We start from the raw sequence: 18503 nt of genomic DNA on the forward strand, positions 1-18503 counted from the left end.
GAAACCATGAAAAAAAAAATGCAAAGGAAGGAGGACTTGCACTCCCAGATCTCAAACTATACTATAAAGCAGAGGTTATCAAAACAATTTGGTACTGGTTAAGAGACAGAAAGGAGGATCAGTGGAATAGACTTGGGGTAAATGACCTCAGCAAGACAGTCTATGATAAGCCCAATGTTCCCAGTTTTGGGGACCAAAACCCACTATTTGATAAAAACTGCTGGGAAAATTGGAAGACAGTATGGGAGAGATTAGGTCTGGATCAATATCTCATACCCTACACCAAGATAAACTCAGAATGGGTGAATGACCTGAATATAAAGAAGCAAAGTATAAGCAAATTAGGCAAACACAGAATAGTATACTTGTCAGATTATGGGAAAGGAAAGACTTTAAAACCAAGTGTAACAGTTAAAAAAGTGGTTGCCTTAAACTGTGACTGTGAAAATATGGTTTCAAGACAGTGTCTTGATTTTATATTAAAAATAAAGTGGTCGCCATGGGAAAAAATTCCCAAATATGAAATACCCAAGTCAGCTGGGTTTTATGGAGATTTTAATTAATACAAATTAAGGAATTAATTAAAGGGAGAGAGAGAGTAAGAGGAAATAATGAGAAAAGAGCTAGGCCCACCTAGGCCAGCCTAGGCTTAAGCCTTAAGAGAGCGACCAGTCAGTTTTTAATCCACTCACCACAAGATTTGTCCCAAGCAAGTTTCTAGTGTTCAGAGAGACCCTTCAGTTTAGCTCCTCAGCTCCACTAAGTTCAGCCACCGAGCCCTCCAATTTAGCTTTGACAAGCTGTCTCTCTCAGAGCCTGTTCTGATCTCCTTTTAAAGAGAATTTTCTCCTATGTCACCTCCCCTAAGTTTTCACATCTACCAGTCACAGTAGACATTTATCCAAAGGACTGACCATTCTTAATTCACACCTGAGTAGACTAAAACTTCACACCTCTTTTGTTAAGCTTGTCCTTTGCAAGTTTGCAAGTTGCCTGACCTTCACAGGTACTTAGCACCTTTTTGTATTAGATCTAAAAATAGACCCAGCTCAAGGTTTTTTAGCTTTACTGTAAGTATGGGTTAAGTACTTTTCATTGTTCAGTAAAGAGTTTACAACTTTATCTTCCCCTAAAGTATGCTTAAGTATGGGTGGAGTAGAGTTCTCACATTCCTGATCAAGTACCTTCATTGTTTAAAATGGGGAATGGTCTTAACCAAATCTTTTGAAGTAGGGTCTGAGAATTTTTAAGATTCACACAAGCAAGAGCTAGAAAAAAAATCACAAAATGTAAAATCAATAATTTTGATTGCATCAAATTAAAAAGGTTTTGTACAAACAAAACTAATGCATCCAAAATTAGAAGGGAAGCAACAAGTTAGGAAATGATCTTCATTACAAAAACCTCTGACAAAGGTCTAATTACTCAAATTTATAAAGAGCTAAACCAATTGTACAAAAAAACAAGCCATTCTCCAATTGACAAATGGGCAAGGGACATGAATAGGCAATATTCAGTTAAAGAAATCAAAACTATTAAAAAGCACATGAAAAAGTGTTCCAAATGTCTTATAATAAGAGAAATGGAAATCAAAACAACTCTGAGGTATTACCTCACACCAAGCAGATTGGCTAACATGACAGCAAAGAAAGTAATGAATGCTGGAGGGGATGTGGCAAAGTTGGGACATTAATGCATTGCTGGTGGAGTTGTGAATTGATCCAACCATTCTGGAGGGCAATTTGGAACTATGCCCAAAGGACGATAAAAGACTATCTGCCCTCTTTGATCCAGCCATAGCACTGCTGGGTTTGTACCACAAAGAGATAATAAGGAAAAAGACTTGTATAAGAATATTCATAGCTGTACTCTTTGTGGTGGCAAAAATTGGAAAATGAGGGGATGCCCTTCAATTGGGGAATGGCTGAACAAATTGTGGTATATGCTGGTGATGGAATACTATTGTGCTAAAAGGAATAATAAAGTGGAGGAATTCCATGGGGACTGGAACAACCTCCAGGAAGTGATGCAGAGTGAGAGGAGCAGAACCAGGAGAACATTGTAAACAGAGACTGATACTCTGTGGTACAATCGAATGTAATGGACTTCTCCATTAGTGGCAATGCAATGATCCTGAACAACTTGGAGGAATCTACAAGAAAAAACACTATCCACATCCAGAGGAAACACTGTGGGAGTAAAAACACCGAAGGAAAACAACTGCTTGAATACATGGATCGAAAGGATATGGTTGGGGATGTAGTCTAAATGAACATCCTAGTGCAAACATCAACAACATGGAAATAGGTTCTGATCAAGGACACAAGTAATACCCAATGAAATTATGTGTGGGCTGCGGGAAGAGTGGGTGGAGGGGAGGGAGGGAAATAATGTGATTACTGTAACCAAGGAATAATGTTCTAAATTGACTAAATAAACTAATTCAAATGGAAAATAAAATAAAATAAAATAAAATAAAATAAAATGTCTTTTCATTGATAAAATCATCAGAATAGGATGCTGAATCATTTGAAAGAGCCAAAACCTTTCTTTTCTGGGTTTTCAATAAATGTAGTTGTAGCACCAGAAGGACCTGTTGTAAGGCTATATCTTTTCTTTTTCTTCCTTTCTTTTTTTTTTTTTAAAACCCATACCTTCCGTCTTGGAGTCAATACAAGGGCTAGGCAATGGGGAGGTCAAGTGACTTGCCCAGGGTCACACAGCTGGGAAGTGTCTGAGGTCAGATTTGAACCTAGGACCTCCCATCTCTAGGCCTGACTCTCAATCCACTGAAGCACCCAGGTGCCCCCTATATCTTTTCTATAAGGAACCCAGAGTGAAGCCTAGAAGACAACATATATATGCTTTTCCAAAGGTTCTTGGTGAGGATCCTGGGCTTCCCAAATAAAGGCTGTAAGGGTTAGTCTAGGAGCCAGGACCAGTGGTCTACTGGATTTTACCACTCCCAGGCCTCTCTGTGTCTCTTTTTAATGTTGTCATAAATCCAATATGCCAAGAACATACAAATTTGGTTTAGTTTAGAAGCATTCCCCAAAATCTTACAGAATTTACAGTTAATTTTATGAGGTATACTCACTCCCATACTGTGGTTTCTACTTTGGAGTTATAGGATAGATCAAATGAGATCCTATATATAATGGTATCCTATAGACCATGAAAATGCTATAGAAATGTCAACTATTGTTTTTAATCCCTTTCCCTGCATCTTAGAATCAATAATATGTATAGGTTCTAAGGTAGAAGAGTGGCAAGGGCTAGGCAATGAGGACTAAGTGACTTGCTAAGGGCCACAAAGCTAGGAATTGTCTGAGGCCAAATTTGAACCCAGGATTTCCTGTCTCCAAACATGGGTCTCAATCCACTGAGCCACCAGCTGTCCCTACTTCTAGGTCTCTTATGCCCAACTGTTCATTCATAGGTGGCAGCTAATCAGCAGATGCTATTGGATCTTTCTCTGCAGGGGGCCATCAAGCCACGATGTTTTGACACGGTCATGCATGGAAACCGGGGGTTGCATAGTGGCCCCTAGGAAGGATGGAGACACCCACTCAGTCCCCCTCTCTGTGACTTCTCTCACTAACATCCCTTACTATTGGAATTGCTATGATTAGTGTTCTCCACCTAGCTTCAGGAAAAATAATATGAAAGCAAAATACTTGCAGGATTAATACTAATGCTCCACATTATCCCCCCAGAATATCATCAAAAGATCATATTTATAAAATCAAACCTAAAGACTATCATGGGTTAACTTATTCTTATGCATATAACTTCTAATAAAGTTGTACTTAGAATTTCCCACTTCCGTGTACAGAACAAGTTCTCCTAAGCCAGTATATTAATCACCCTAGGAAGAGGCTGGTACACCATGCCTCAGTGACTTGTTTTACCAACTAAAATCTGGATTGGAAACTCCCAATGAAACACTAGAAAAATAATTAGCCTCATATTTAAAAACTTGGCAGCAATGTTTGTTGATTGTCTTCGAGAGCTCCTAATTATCTATTTTATTAAAAATAACAAATGATTTTCTTTGATTGTCTGCAAGTCCAAGCACCTCACAGGTTAATGAGATCTTACCTCTAGCTACCCTCTCTGTGACGAGAAATCATTTATCATTTGCAAATGCTTTGTGTGTGTTATCAGAATCAATAACAACATAATATGTAGAATGATCACAGAATGTTAATCAAACGATTTGTTAAAAGTTAATGTATCACAAGTATCCAATTATATGCATTGAACATGTATGTTGAATAATGTAGTTGTGTGCCAAGAAAATATGTAACCATTGAGGGGTATAAAAATAAACACAACTCTGAGCCAGACGGAGCAGTTCTGTGCAAAGCCTGGCCACAGGTTGACACTCTCAACTGTCTTCCCATCACTCATTTGTGCCTTTGCTATCACACCTAGTCGGGGACCCCTGAAGCCATAGACAAGGCGGGCCCCTGGAGACCATGGCATTTCTCCACAATGATTCATTTCCCCTTAATGATGGCTATAGGGGCCAGGCTAGAAGCAAGTTTGGTTGTGGGGGAGGAGGCATAGGGATGGGGACAGGATAATATCAATCCAAGGCTCTTAGGTTCAGGGTTATGTATGTGCAATCTCCTTCAGGATCTGAGAATAGAATCAATCAATGTGGTGATTTTATTTGCCTGGCATATATTGCCTCCTAGATATCCCTTCAGGTGCTAGCAAAGTTGGCTTACCTACTCTGTGGGTGGCCAGTGGTTGACATTTGGTGGGGATGGCTGGCCATGTCTATCATTTAGATTAGTGCAGTCCAAACTTTTTTAATTGCACATCTCTATAGTATAAAGTTTTGGAAAAAATACTTCTAATTATAAATTATATATCAATATATAGTATTGATATATTTATAAACATACATTTACATTATATCATGTTATATATTATTACTATAAAACATTTCTTCCAGTCTAAAACAAAAAATGAGAAGTATGTTCCCACATATCACTACTGTGTTCAGATGCAGAGCCCAACCTCCAAGTCACCCTTTGACTGGTTGATCATTTATTTCTTGGGTCATGCTAGTTCCATTATGGAGACCAATAATCTATGACTGGCCAAGATGCTCAAACTAGTTATGGAAGTAAATAAAATCAGAAAATGATTTTAAAAATTTAGGTTTAAAAGTGCCACAACTAGGGGGCAGCTGGGTAGCTCAGTGGATTGAGAACCAGGCCTAGAGACGGGAGGTTCTAGGTTCAAATCTGGCCTTAGCCACTTCCTAGCTGTGTGACCCTGGGCAAGTCACTTGACCCCCACTGCCTAGCCCTTACCACTCTTCTGCCTTGGAGCCAATACACAGTATTGACTCCAAGACGGAAGGTAAGGGTTTAAAAAAAAAAAAGTGCCACAACTGTATGGCATAATCTGAGTTACCTCAAAAGTTTCCCGAGTCTGTCCTAGTTTTATCATCCTTCAGAAATAAAGCAGGTATTCTTATTCTTCTTTTTTTAGAAATCAGCCTTGGGAATGCAAATCTACCCTTTCATTCTCCTTAGCATCTCTTCTCTGAAGGGAATCATCTAAAATACTATGTATTCCAGGCATTTAGAATGTAAAAAATTATTGCATCAAACTAGGACCAAGAACAATATTATGTTTGTTTAATAAAAAACAAACCAAAAAAAAAAACACCCAAAACCCTCATATACAACTTTAAGGCTCTTAAGAGATTAATGTTATTTATATGATCCCCTTGATGTCTGTATGTTTATTTTCTTTTGGAAAATTCATTGGACACAAAGAATACAGGTTAAGCTACAGAGTCCAGAATAATATATCTTAATTTAATGCTCTGCCACATTTCTAGCTTCAAACTACAGAACTATTCTCTCTATGCCTTTTTGTCCTTTAGAAAATTAGGTCCTCTCTGGCTTATTTTCCTAGTACAACCCGAGGGTTCTGACCTAAATAGCTTTTTCAGGCATTCCTAGCTAGTTGTTTTGTCTTTTCATCAGAATCTGCCTTGCTCACAACAACTTAACCCTGCCTCCCACTCCAGTCAGGTCTGCCAACTTAGTTGGGCTTAAACCTGCCCTTATAATGAAACCAGTTTTGGCTTTGGCAGATGAGTTGCTATAACTCTGAATCATACAGCCCTAGGATTAGTATCAAGCTTCAGTCTTATGGATGGTTCTCTTACCTGCTATTTAAATCTGTTGTCAAAATCTTGACCCTTTGTTGTCCAGTCTCTGACTAGGTACTTGAAAGTGCTCTTTGATTTCCAGATCTTGATTTCTTACTGTTCTTAAGCTAGGATTATCAACCTTCTACTCTTTAGACTTATTTAAATTCCTTCTATCTAGATCAGGGATTTCTGAATTTATTTTTAATTAATTTTTTTGATAATAGTATTTTAACATAATATTTCCTTCTGGCTGAACAAAATAGGTGTAAGTGATAGCATTTGTATAACCCAGTAGAAGTGCTTATTGGATCTGGGAGAGGGAAAGGTCCCTGGGGAGGGAAAAAAATGAAATATGTAAACATGGAAAAATATTTTTTCAATTAAAAATATACATACATATATAACATTTCCTTTGTAATCCTATGTATTTTATATATGTAAAAGCATTCTGAGGAGTCTAGAGACTCCATCAGACTGTAAAAGAGGTCTATGACAGATAAAAGGTTAAGAACTTCAGATCTAGGTAAACTTTTCTTGACCCTTTCATATCTGCCCAGCCTTTTTGCTGCTCAAGTTCATTCTTATTTCCACACCTAAAAATATCTTTGCATTAGTCATAAACTAGGTTCAACTTCTCAAATATAGATCTTAACTCCTAATCAATTAATTCAATTCTTTCTCCTATGAACTTAGGGGAATGTGCTTTGATTGCTTTTCCGTATTCTAGTATAATAGAAAGCATTAGATTCTGAATTCTACTCCTGGCTCTGCTACTATCCATGTGACTTTGGGCAAGTTATATTTTTCTGGATTCCATTTCATCTTTTAAATGAAGTTGGACTTAATGACTTCTGAAATCTATTCCAATTCAAAGATCCCATATTTCTATGTTCTCTAGCCCCTCTCATTGTTCTGTTCACAGGCTATCACAAATTATAAGTATATACATTTAGCTTATTCTTGTAATGTAGTCTTATATTCTTGTGATTCCTTTGATTCCCAACATAATTTTTTTCAGAATAAAAAAATGGGCCTATAAAACTTACCTAAGGAAGCAAGCATATCATGCAAATCTTCTTTGTCAATGAAACCATCTCTGTTCTGATCAATCATGTTAAAAGCCTCCTTAAATTCCTGAATCTGTGACTGGTCAAACATAGCAAATACATTGGAAGTTGCCCGTTGAGGACGCTTTTTTGTGGTCTTCGTCTTTGCCTTTTTGCTTGACATGTTGGCTAGTGAATTCTAGAATAGAAAGAAATTTAACTTAATAACTAAAGTAAAATCAGGAAAACCTCATAAAAAAATGCTATTTATACTGGGGAAAAGTATTTTGCAAAATAAGCCATACCTGTTGAGAAGAAAATAAATTAACTCCAAAGAAACATATAGTTAAGATTAAGAAAAATGTTTTTATTCTTTCTCCTTTTAACTTATGCTGGAAAGAATTTCAAGAAGTATGATATAATTTTAAGAAATATGGCAAAATGCTACTGTTACAATGTATATTTGATAATATTAGAGGCCATATCCTATAGGCAACATGTTCTATACTGCATCTGTATCTAAGAAGATTTGACCTTTTGAATTTCCCTATTATTATCAAGGATACTACCATTCTAACAATCTTTGTGTCACATCTTTTCATTTCTACCTTTTGTAGTGTTGTTGCTCATATATCTTCCCTTCTTTCCATTCATACAGCCACATAACCTTAGTTCATGTCCTCATCACCACTTATTTGGACTACTGTGGAATGTCTTTTAACTGGTTTCCCTATCTAAAGACTCTTCAATCCAATCTATCCTCCAAACAGCTGCCAAGGTGATTTTTCTTAAGTATAGAACTATGTCATTCCTTTAGTGAATTCTAAGGGTTTCCTGTTGCCTAATGCTCTGGCATTTTCAGGTCTTTATAATCTAGATCCTTCCTATATTCCATCATACTCTCCCTCCTCCCTTGCACACTATGATCCAGCTAAAACACCCTACATGTTAATTCCTCCATTCCTCTTTTCCTTGCCTTTGCACTGGCTGTCCCTCATGCCTGAATTGCTCTTCTCCCTCACCTCTATATTAACGACTGCTCAAAACTTACCTTTTGTGGGTCCTTGCCTTGTTTCCCCAGATGCTAATGACTCCAATTTTAAATTATCTATCTACTCTGTATATTTACTGAATTAACTAGTAATCCACATGTTGTTCCCCCAATTAGAATGTATGCTCATTGAGGGCAGGGACTATTTTTTTTTTACTTTCTTTGTAACTCTAGCACTTGATACAGTGCTATCACATAATAAATGCTTAATAAATGTTTTAGCTGTCATGGGACAAACTATTTCATTTGTGAAACAAAGAAGCCTAATTATATATCCAGGACAGAGACCTGTCTCATTTAAACTATGCCTCTCTTTGCTCCTGTACCAAATGGCTAGCATTCACAACAATAATATTCTTCAGGGCTCATCCAGCTCTAACAACTTATTACTATGAAAATTTGATATATTGTAACAATTTTAAAAACCTTCTGTAAACAAAGGTTTTCCATTCTACATTTTCTTAAGGATAACAATGTTGTGGAACAATAACAATGTCACATCAGTTTTTTTTTTTATTACATGTATTTATTACAGCTGAGATGGAGTGAGAATGATGGTATAATAGGACTGAGAAGCAGCCTGGCACAGTGGATAAAGACCCTGCCTCAAAACCAGGAAGACTTGGATTCAAGTCCTGCCTCTGACACAAATTGGCTATACTAACCCCATGGTAATTCATGTAATTTTTCAGTACTCCAGCAAAGGAAAGCTAGGTGACAAAGTGGATAGAGTACTGAATGAGCCTGGAGTCAGGAAGACTCTTTATCCTGAGTTCAAATCTGGCCTCAGAAATTTACTAGCTGTGTGACCCTGGACAAGTCACTTAACTGTTTCTTCATTTGTAAAATGAACTAGAGAAGGAAATGGCAAACCATTCCAGTATCTTGGTCAAGAAAACCTCAAATGGGGTCATGAAGAGTCACACATGACTGAAAAATGACCGAACAACAAAGCTACCAAGCCTCTAAGACTACATATAAGTAGCAGGGAAAATGCTGATTTGTATTGTTTAGAGGTGTTTCCTCCTCCAGGAGTTCTCAACAACAATGAAATTAAATGATAGTTCCAATTCCATTGCTACAATAGAATCTCACTTTATTTCCCCAAATCTGAGATTAAGCAGAGAAAAAAATTGCTAATTTTCTTTTAATGAGGGCAAAACCACCACAAGTTATCCCTTTGAAAATTTTAGAAATACAATAAAAAATCATTTATATTGAAGATAATTAAATTACAAGGTATTATTCTTTTTTAAACAAGAAAAGGAAATAGGCTAGTAAGAAGAATAACAGATGGGTAATTCAAAAGTTGTACCAGTCACAATGATTGAGAAGGAAGGCTTCTAATACACTGGGTAGAAACGAGTTCCTTTCCTGGCTCTGCCATTATCCAAGTGACTTTGAACAAGTCATTTAATGTTTTTCTAAATTCCATTTCAACATCTTTAAAATGAGCAAGTTGGACTCTAAGATTCTCTAGTTCTCTAGCATCTCTCATTATTGTTCTCAGTCAGGCTCTCACAAATTGGCATTGAATTAAGGAGCATTCTTATGATTTCCCCCAGATTCACATACTGGGTAAATACCCTATAATTATAGGAGGACTTACCCAAGAACTATATAGGATCAGAAGATAAAGAGAATTTTCAATTTGTTACTAGGATTAAGAATGCTGATGAGATCAAAGACCCACTGAAATAATGAAGCATACTTTTGAAAGTGCATATAGAGGAGAACCAAGCAAAGTTCATTACTAAGTCTTTAGACAATGTACTTATTGTTTTAAAGGGCAGAAACAGATAATGTGGTTAATCTCCTTATTTCCCTAAAGAAAAAAACAAGATAAAGAACTCTGTCCCACTCCATCTAATTTACTAAACATTAAAAAATGTCAGGTTAAATAAAAATTTGCTAAGTTTTACAGAAAAATTTTCAAGAAATTTATTTTATTAGATGAAAGGTTGGAGAGTATTCTGCTAAATACCAGAGAAAATTTGAGATGAGGTATTTTCCAATTGTATATAAAGAGAGTAAGAAAAGCAGGCTGAATAGTCATTTAATTCATCCTAAAGACCCTTTATTTCAGAGATTTTAACTTGAGCCAAGCCAGACTTCGGTAAGAAACAAATCCAACCGTCTCTTAACTTCCTTTATTTTATTCCTGCTTTGTCTCCAGTCCTATACCTTTGCACAGATACTTCTCCCAGGTCCTTTGAATTTTAAGAAGAAAAAAAGCACCACTAAAATGGAATGCTAATATCAGAGTAACTGAATACTATTTAATTCAGGGTGAAAGTAGCCAAAGAGATTTCAAATAATGTACAAAGGCCAGGTGCAGAAGAGGAATCATATGATATGATCTACTATTTAGTCAGGTTGCCACATTTTTTGCTAGTCTTAACCATGAATTCTAGACCTACTCTAATATTTTCAAAAAAGTATGGCAGTTTGGCAAACATTAAAAAAATGGATTTCTATAGCAAGAGTTTATTAATATTTTGATTGGTCACAGATTTACATAATCTAGTGGAATATCAAACTGGATACTTTAATATTTCTTTAGTGGCCTGCTCTATATTCACATAGATCTACTCCAGAGACAGTCTAATCTTTTATAATCAAGAATTGTCAAGTATTAAATTGTGAGATGACTCTCCCCAGAAACGTGACTACAGAATAAACCTTGCCAATAATAATAAAAATAAAAATAGGACAATAAATAAACTTTGTCCTAATATTCTCTTGGTAGGGAGGGAGTTCCCCAAGTTAAGCCCTTCAATCATATGGCAAAAGCAATTCTGATGTTTTCATACAAAGCAGTCACCTAGATTAATATGACTGTTGTTTAAACATCTAGTCTACCTGGATTCTTAAATCAGTGGAATTACCAGTGCTTTATTAACACTAATGGTTAGGTAAAACTAGAAACAAGATACTTTGTTTCCTTGTTAACAACTGGTTTAAAGTGGAAAGCAATTTTGCATTATTAATCTAGAAATCTCAGGGTCATAAGATTTGATTCCTTTCGTTCTTATCACTTTCTACAATTTTTTTCTCTCTTCCTATAGTTTATTACTTTATTATTTCAAAATGTCTCAAATTTACTACAATATTACCCTTTTCTTCCTTCTACTTGATTGCTGTGAATGATTCTGTCTCTTTTGCTAGTTGTCCTCATCTTCAATAAATTAGATTTCCCCCAAAGGAAGATTCATTCTTTTCCCAAGTTTTTCTAAAACTGCGCTAGCTTGGTGTTCTTATTGACCATTCCTCCTCAAATCACCTTTGCTGAATCACCTATGTACTGACACCTATAAGTAGGTGTTCCACCAGGATATACATATCTTAAGGCCCTTTCTCTTTCTACTCTCCATATTGATGAACTCTTCAGTTTCATGTTATCATCTCTGCCTCAACTATTGGATTTCCACAGTCAGACCTCATTTCTCTCCTGAACTCCAGTCCTAAATATCAACTGCCTCCTAGACACACCTCTACCTAAATGTTGCACTAGCATCTCAATCAACATGACCAAAACGGAATTTTTATTCTCTTTCCCCAATCCAATCCTCTTCCTAATTTCAATTTCTAGTCCAGCTACCCGTGTTTGAAACCTCAGGCATTCTCAATTCCTTTACTTTCCCTCAACCTTTATATGTAATCAGCAGTCAAGAATTATCAATTCAGCTTCTTTTAACATTTCTTCCATCTACTCCCTTTCATCACCCACAGTTCAAGTCTTTATCAAATCTCACCTGTACCACAATAGCCTTCTAATTAGTTTCACTATTTTTAGTTTTTACCCTTTGAGAATTCATCCTAAATAGAGCTGCCAAATTGATATTACCAAAGCACAGGTCTGGTATTATTATTGACTCTTCTATAGCCTGGGGAATAAAATATAGTCTCTCACAGGGTATTTAAAACCCTTTCCAATACAGCTCCAATCTATCTTTCCATAAACTGAGTTATTATTCTCTCACAATTTATATTCCATACAATTTGCTGTTGCCCATACATAATATTCCATCTCTCACCTACATACTTTTGCACAGGCTATCCTTTGTTTGTTCTTCACCCCCACCCCAATGCAATGTAAGCTTCTTGGAGAAAAGAAATGTTTAGTTTGTGTCTTTGAATTATCAGTAACTACATTGCCCAGTATTGTCCTCTTCTTTTCTATCTCCAAAAAACAAATGCAAAACTCAGCTTCTCTCTAAAACTGTTTGCATAGTATCTTGCAGAGAGTAGATGTTTAATAAATGCCTGTTTAATTAAATGGAAGATTTTTGCTCGGCCTTTTGTTCTTGAATGGTCCAATCAAATTCAACCATTTATTAGTCATGTTTTATGTGCTTTGCACATGTAAAATCTGGGATGAAAATAAATACCTATGTGCTAGTTGTTGAAAGAATACTGATAAACTGAAAGAAATTAGATAATTGCAAAAAGATGGTTTTCTTTTGGGGGGAGGGAAGTTTGGAGTTTGGGAGTAGAGTGAGGAGAGAAGAGTCTTGGAAAAACCAATTTTCTTTTAATTTTTTAAGCCCTTACCTTATGACTTAATATTATTGTTCTTCTAAGATAGAAGAGTGGAAAAAGCTGGGCAGTTAGAGTTAAGTGACTTATGAAGGAAAACTATTTTCAACACAATAGAGGTGACAATGTTACACAGGATCATAGGACTAAAATATGAAAAAGGCCTTTGAAAATATCCACATCAATTTCTTCATTTTATAATGGAAACAAATGATGCCAGAAAAATGAAATGACTGATTGGAGGCAGGAAGCATAAGGAACAGAAAAAGAATTTAAACCTGGTTCTCTGACTTTAAAATCTGGTGTTCTTTTCATGACTTCACACTACCTCTCATTTAAGTGGAGATGCCTTGTAAACATGAAATTAGTTCAGATCAGCATTTAAGTGGAGATGTCTTGTAAACATGAAATATTAGCTCAGATCAGCTTTGAAATGTTAACTGATATTTGTGAATGAGGCTTCCTAGAAAGGAACAAAGACCAGAGAACCAAGATGAATAATACTCTCAGCTAAAACCTTTGAATATGGGAAAAATTGTGGAAAAGAGTGAATGTCAGATTTCCTGTCAATTCTTTGAAATGTTGCCCAGATATCCTCCATTTTACTTTCTAAAACAGTAGTCATGGCCAATGTTTTCTCTACATTTTAAAATTTACTGGCAGATGTTCACATGTGAGCAAGAGACTTTGAATACTGCAAATAAATCAGATTTAGTGTTATAATCAAATAAAACAGAACAAAGTGATTCTAACATTCAATGATATGCATAGAACTGTTTTTGTATCTCACAAAAATTAACCATTTATGATAGTAATTATCCTAAATAACTGGTATTGATCATGTAACTCCCCTACTCAATAAATGTCTATGGTTCCCTAGGCTTAAAGCAGCAAATAAAAATTCTTCTTCTGGCTCCCTAGGCTTAAAGCAGCAAATATAAATTCTTCTGGCTTTTAAAGTTCTTTGTAACATAATAGAAGGTAGAGAGGGAGAAAGGGCATCTTTAGGTGGAGAGAAGAGGAAAGGTTTATAGATGAAGTTTAAGTTGTATCTTGAAGGAAATTAGGAATTATAAATGAGGAATGAGTGCATTCCCATCCTGAAGGACAGTCAGTGCAAAGGCACAGAGATAGGAGTTGTTTGTCAATAACAGCTATTAATTCCTGGGCAAAATTGTGAAGAAATGGATGATGGGGGGGAGGGGGGTGAGCATGATCATTACATTGTAAGAAAGAGCTAAAAGGGAAAGACTCCAACTAGACAGTGGCAAACTATAAAAAACTATAAAATTTTTGTTAGCTAATAATTCACTTTAGATTGGATTCTAGCCTTTAGGATTTCGGTGGAGGAAAAAAAAAAAGATAAAATGAGATCTGGAGATGACCTGTAGTTCACTAGGAAAGGAAAATGGAGGATAAGAAGCAAAGGGAAAAAGTTGGTCCCATATGAGACTGTACTCAGAGGCACTGTTACTTCTCCCTAGTAATTCCAAAGACTGATACCCTTCTCTCCTTGAAAATCCATTTACACTAAAGTTTAAACTACTGGGAAAAGGTATAGACAAAGAAATTCTGTATATTTCACAATTTTGCCAAAGACAACATTATTCCTAGACAATCGAAAGCTTACCAAAATATTTGAAGGTCCTAAAAATCTTAAAAGAATTTATAAGCAAGTTGTTTAAATTGTTAAATGCCTCACCTGTAAAAAAAAAAAAGTATGCACCAGACAAACTGAGGTCCCATCCAGTGAGGACATACTATAATAAAACACTGGAACATAGAAACAGGGCCCCTTTTCTTATTACTTGGAAGCAAGGCCATGTTGCAAAAGTCATTTATTTACTCTTTGCCCCAGTTTCTTCACCTGCAAAATGGGAGAGGGGGGTAGAGTGTGTATGTGGTTGGACTAAGTTCTTTTAATTTCTTAAATTCTATACTCTCTATTAAGTCTAACTAATCCTTTGTCTCTCCTCCCTCAATATATGATACGTAAATTTTGCCACCTTAAAACCAGTCTTCCTAACGACACTTTTATGTTAAAAAGAATTTACAACGGCCCCTTAATGCTTTCTGTATCAGTTTTAAACTCCTGTAATTCAGTTTTAAAGACCTTCCATAAACTAGTCACACCCTCAGCAGCATTATTTATTCCTTTACTTCCAAATTCAAATCCTGCTCTTCAGACTTGTCTTTATTATTTATTCTTATATTTTACATCTATCACTCTTACATACAAAAATGTAAATATTTTATCTTCCCCATCCGAGAAAGTATTTCTTTGAGATTTCTAACCCTGCATATAGCTCTGTTTTCAAATTCTGGGTGCACAGTGATGCTCAGTGAATACTTCCATAGACCTAAGTTCCTCAACCTGAAGTTGCTGCTCAGCTTCTGAACCCAGAATAATTCTATTCTACAAACCAGGGGTGTCTGGCTGGTTCGGAGGCAGGAGATTCAGTAGGCAAAGCTGCCGACGGGGGTCTGAGGCTCGGAGGTCGGGCATCCTCACTTCTTTACTTTCTCTACCTCTCCCCATCTCTCCCCACTGTGCCCCACCCTACCAGGGTTTCAGAGGTGGGCTAGACCGCCACAGCCGAGTGCCTCCTCTTCCCTCATTCTATTCAGGCCAGAGGTCGACTCCTCATTTCATTTCATTTCATCTCATCTCATCCCATCCCTTCCCAACCCACCCCCTCTCATTCCCTTGGGCCCGAGACAGAGTTCCCAGGATTGCCCACCAGAGACAGGAGAACTGCAGACAACAGGACCACCCCCCCCGCCTACGTCTCCTCAGGGGACACGCCCCCCCCAAAGCCCTGGACTCCAGGGAAAGAAACAACACCTCCAACCCCCATCCCCTTCCACTGTTTTCCCTCCCCAATCAACGGCCGCAGACTGGGGCGGGGTCCGCCCGGAAGCGGCGCTGGGGAACCCGAAGCTCGGGAACCGAGAGGCGGAAGGTGTCATGCTCTAACGGCACGAGCACCACTCACCCGTTGCCACAAAGAACCAAGAGAAATTCAGGGTTTTCCCCTTTAGTGCGAGACTGGAGCAGAACAGCTACGAGGTGACAGTAACCAGACTTCCCCCACTAAAGGAAAAAGTCTGGGCGTCCCGACTCCTCCACTTCCGGAAGTGGCGCAGTCCAACTAAGAATAAATGGGATGCTGACGATAGTGTTGTCTCTCGGTCCCGCGGTGACGGGATAAAATTAGGGAACTCTTTTACCCAGAGAGAGTAGCATAACTTCTTCTGCGCTGTTTGGCCATTCCTTCGTGGCATTTTCTTACTCTATATTTGGCAGATGTCATCCACACTGGCAAACTACACCTCTGATTCCGTAAGGTGGTAGATTCCAGTAGCTGTTCCGCATTCCGAGTTACCAGGTCTTGGCCCTGACCCTGAGCGGAAAAGAGGGAAAGGGCAGGACTGGGCTTGGCAGGGTTGTGTTGGGTGCGGAATTTGGACCCTGGGCAGGGCGGGGATCGACCAAGAATCCTGGACCGAGTGGGAATGGATGGAAAAAACGCCCAGCTCGCTCTGGCTTTAGGGGCTAGTAGGAACACTTCCCCTAGCTGGTCTGGTTGATGGAAAGGCTGGCTGCTCAATAGCTGTAGAGAAGATTCCGAATTGCCACCGGGACGGCTGTGTTCGGACGACTTCACCCGCTGGCCTCTGCAACCTTTTTCCGGTTTCCTTTAGTTGTCTTACCTTCATCCGGTAGGTAGCCTTAGAGAGATAAGTTATATGTTGGCAGTTGTGCCATTGACCTCTAGGTCCGGAACCTCACCTGATTTTGACTAAAAAATAAATAAAAAATATTTTTAAAATCAAGTGATTTGTCCTTTTCTCCTTGAGACCAAAGAATTTTATATAATGTCACAACCATTGATGAAAGAGAAATCTTCAAGAAAACATGGTCCCAATTTTTTTTCTAATTAAAATTTTTAGTTAAACAAAACTTCCCCTTTCATATTGCTATGGTGAATATAACAGGATGGCTGTTCCTCAAAATAATTTAGTATGCAGGGTACAGGTGAGAGTCTGGAATAGGTCGTAGAGGTAGGAACCATGTGTTTGTAAAGGTGTCAGAAAACCTAGATTCATGATTGGGTTCTGCCACTGTATCACGTTAGAAAAATTACTTTGCTTTTCTAGACCAGTTTCCTCATATGGAAAAATGAACAAGTTGGCTTAAAAGACCTTTTAAGATTGCTTCTAGCACTGAATCCTATAAAACCTGTACATAATTTCTTGTTACAATATCCCTTCATAATAAATGCATTTGCCACAATAAATGCTTTTTAAAAACTGTCACTTAGGCAAAACTGGGACACTAATGCATTGCTGGTGGAGTTGTGAATTGATCCAACCATTCTGGAAGGCAATTTGGAATTATGCCCAAAAGGTTTTAAAAGAATGCATGCCTTTTGATCCCGGGGCAATACTACGTCTGCATCCCAAAAAAATATTTTTACAAATGGAGATGAACAGGTTTGTACAAAAATATTAATAGCTGCTTTTTGTGGTGGCAAAAAAATGAGAAACTGAAGGGATAGCCCTCAATTGGGGAATGGCTGAACAAATTGTAGTATATGATGGTGATGTATAAGGAATGATGAACCTGATCATTTCTTTAAGAACTGGAAAGACCTACATGAACAGAGCAGAGTGAAATGAGCAGAACCAGGAGAACATTGTACACAGTAACTGAAACATTGTGAGAGATCAAATGTAATAGACTTTGCTACTAATAACAAAACAGTGATCCTGGACAATTCTGAGGGACTTATGAAAAAGAATACTATCCACCTGCCGAGAAAGAACTGTTGGAGTAGAAATGCAAGAAAACGTATGATTTATCATTTGCTTATTTGAGTTTATGATTTGGGGTTTGGGTTTTAGAAGATGACTCTTACAAAAAGGAACACTATGGAAATAGGTTTTTAGTGATAATACATGTAAAACCCAGTGGAATTGCTTGTCAACTCTCCAAGTGTGGAGAGAAGAGGGAAGGAAACAACATGAATTCATGTAACCTTGGAAAACTTGTGTAAATTTTTTACTGTAATAAAATAAAACAAATTTAAAAATAAATAAAAATTAAAACCATCATATCATCATAAGATTCCCCTAGCCCTCCAACAAATAAATATAATAAAGCAAAAGATTTTAACACATTGGTCATTTCTGTATGTATTGATCTGTATTCCTTATTCCACCCATCATCTCTTAGGAGACATGAGCCTTAAAAAAATATGGCCATTACTACCCTTCTCCAGTTGAAAAAGTTAAAAATAACAATAACCAAATTTTTCTATATACTACTAAGTGGTCCAGCAAAACAAATTCCTATTTTAGCCATGTTTGAAATTTCACCATAAGTCTTTTAAAGTTATGATTGACCACTGTATTGATCAGAGTTCTGGCTTTTAATGTTGTTTTCCTTTGCATTATTGTTATTCATTGTTTAAATTGTTCCCTTGTTTCTGCTTACTTTCCTCTACTGTGTAACTCATGTATCTTCTCAGTTGCTCTTCTCTGCATATGCTCCAATTTTTTTAGTTATTTCACAATTAGTAGGCACCTATTTTGGCTCACGTACTTTGCTGCTTTAAACGGAAAAAAAAAAAGACTGCTATGAATATTTTTAATTTATATAGACCTTTTCCCTCTATCT

At 37.1% G+C, this 18503-nt stretch overlaps 1 protein-coding gene across 2 annotated transcripts in view; it reads right to left on the minus strand.

Moving 5' to 3' along the window:
* MYL12B (myosin light chain 12B) overlaps window positions 1-17921 on the minus strand; it is a 41933-nt gene extending 24012 nt beyond the window's left edge. For both annotated transcript variants that reach the window (XM_007487657.3, XM_001363996.4), the window contains exons 1-2: window positions 15817-17921; window positions 7231-7429 (exon numbers count right to left, since the gene is read on the minus strand). In XM_007487657.3, coding sequence (XP_007487719.1) covers window positions 7231-7414 — 184 coding nt within the window. In that variant the 5' untranslated portion in view covers window positions 7415-7429; window positions 15817-17921. The remainder of the gene's footprint in view (window positions 1-7230; window positions 7430-15816) is intronic.
* Between the last annotated feature and the right edge of the window lie 582 nt (window positions 17922-18503).

The sequence above is a fragment of the Monodelphis domestica genome, chromosome 3 (assembly GCF_027887165.1).
Source record: "Monodelphis domestica isolate mMonDom1 chromosome 3, mMonDom1.pri, whole genome shotgun sequence".
NCBI lineage: Eukaryota > Metazoa > Chordata > Mammalia > Didelphimorphia > Didelphidae > Monodelphis > Monodelphis domestica.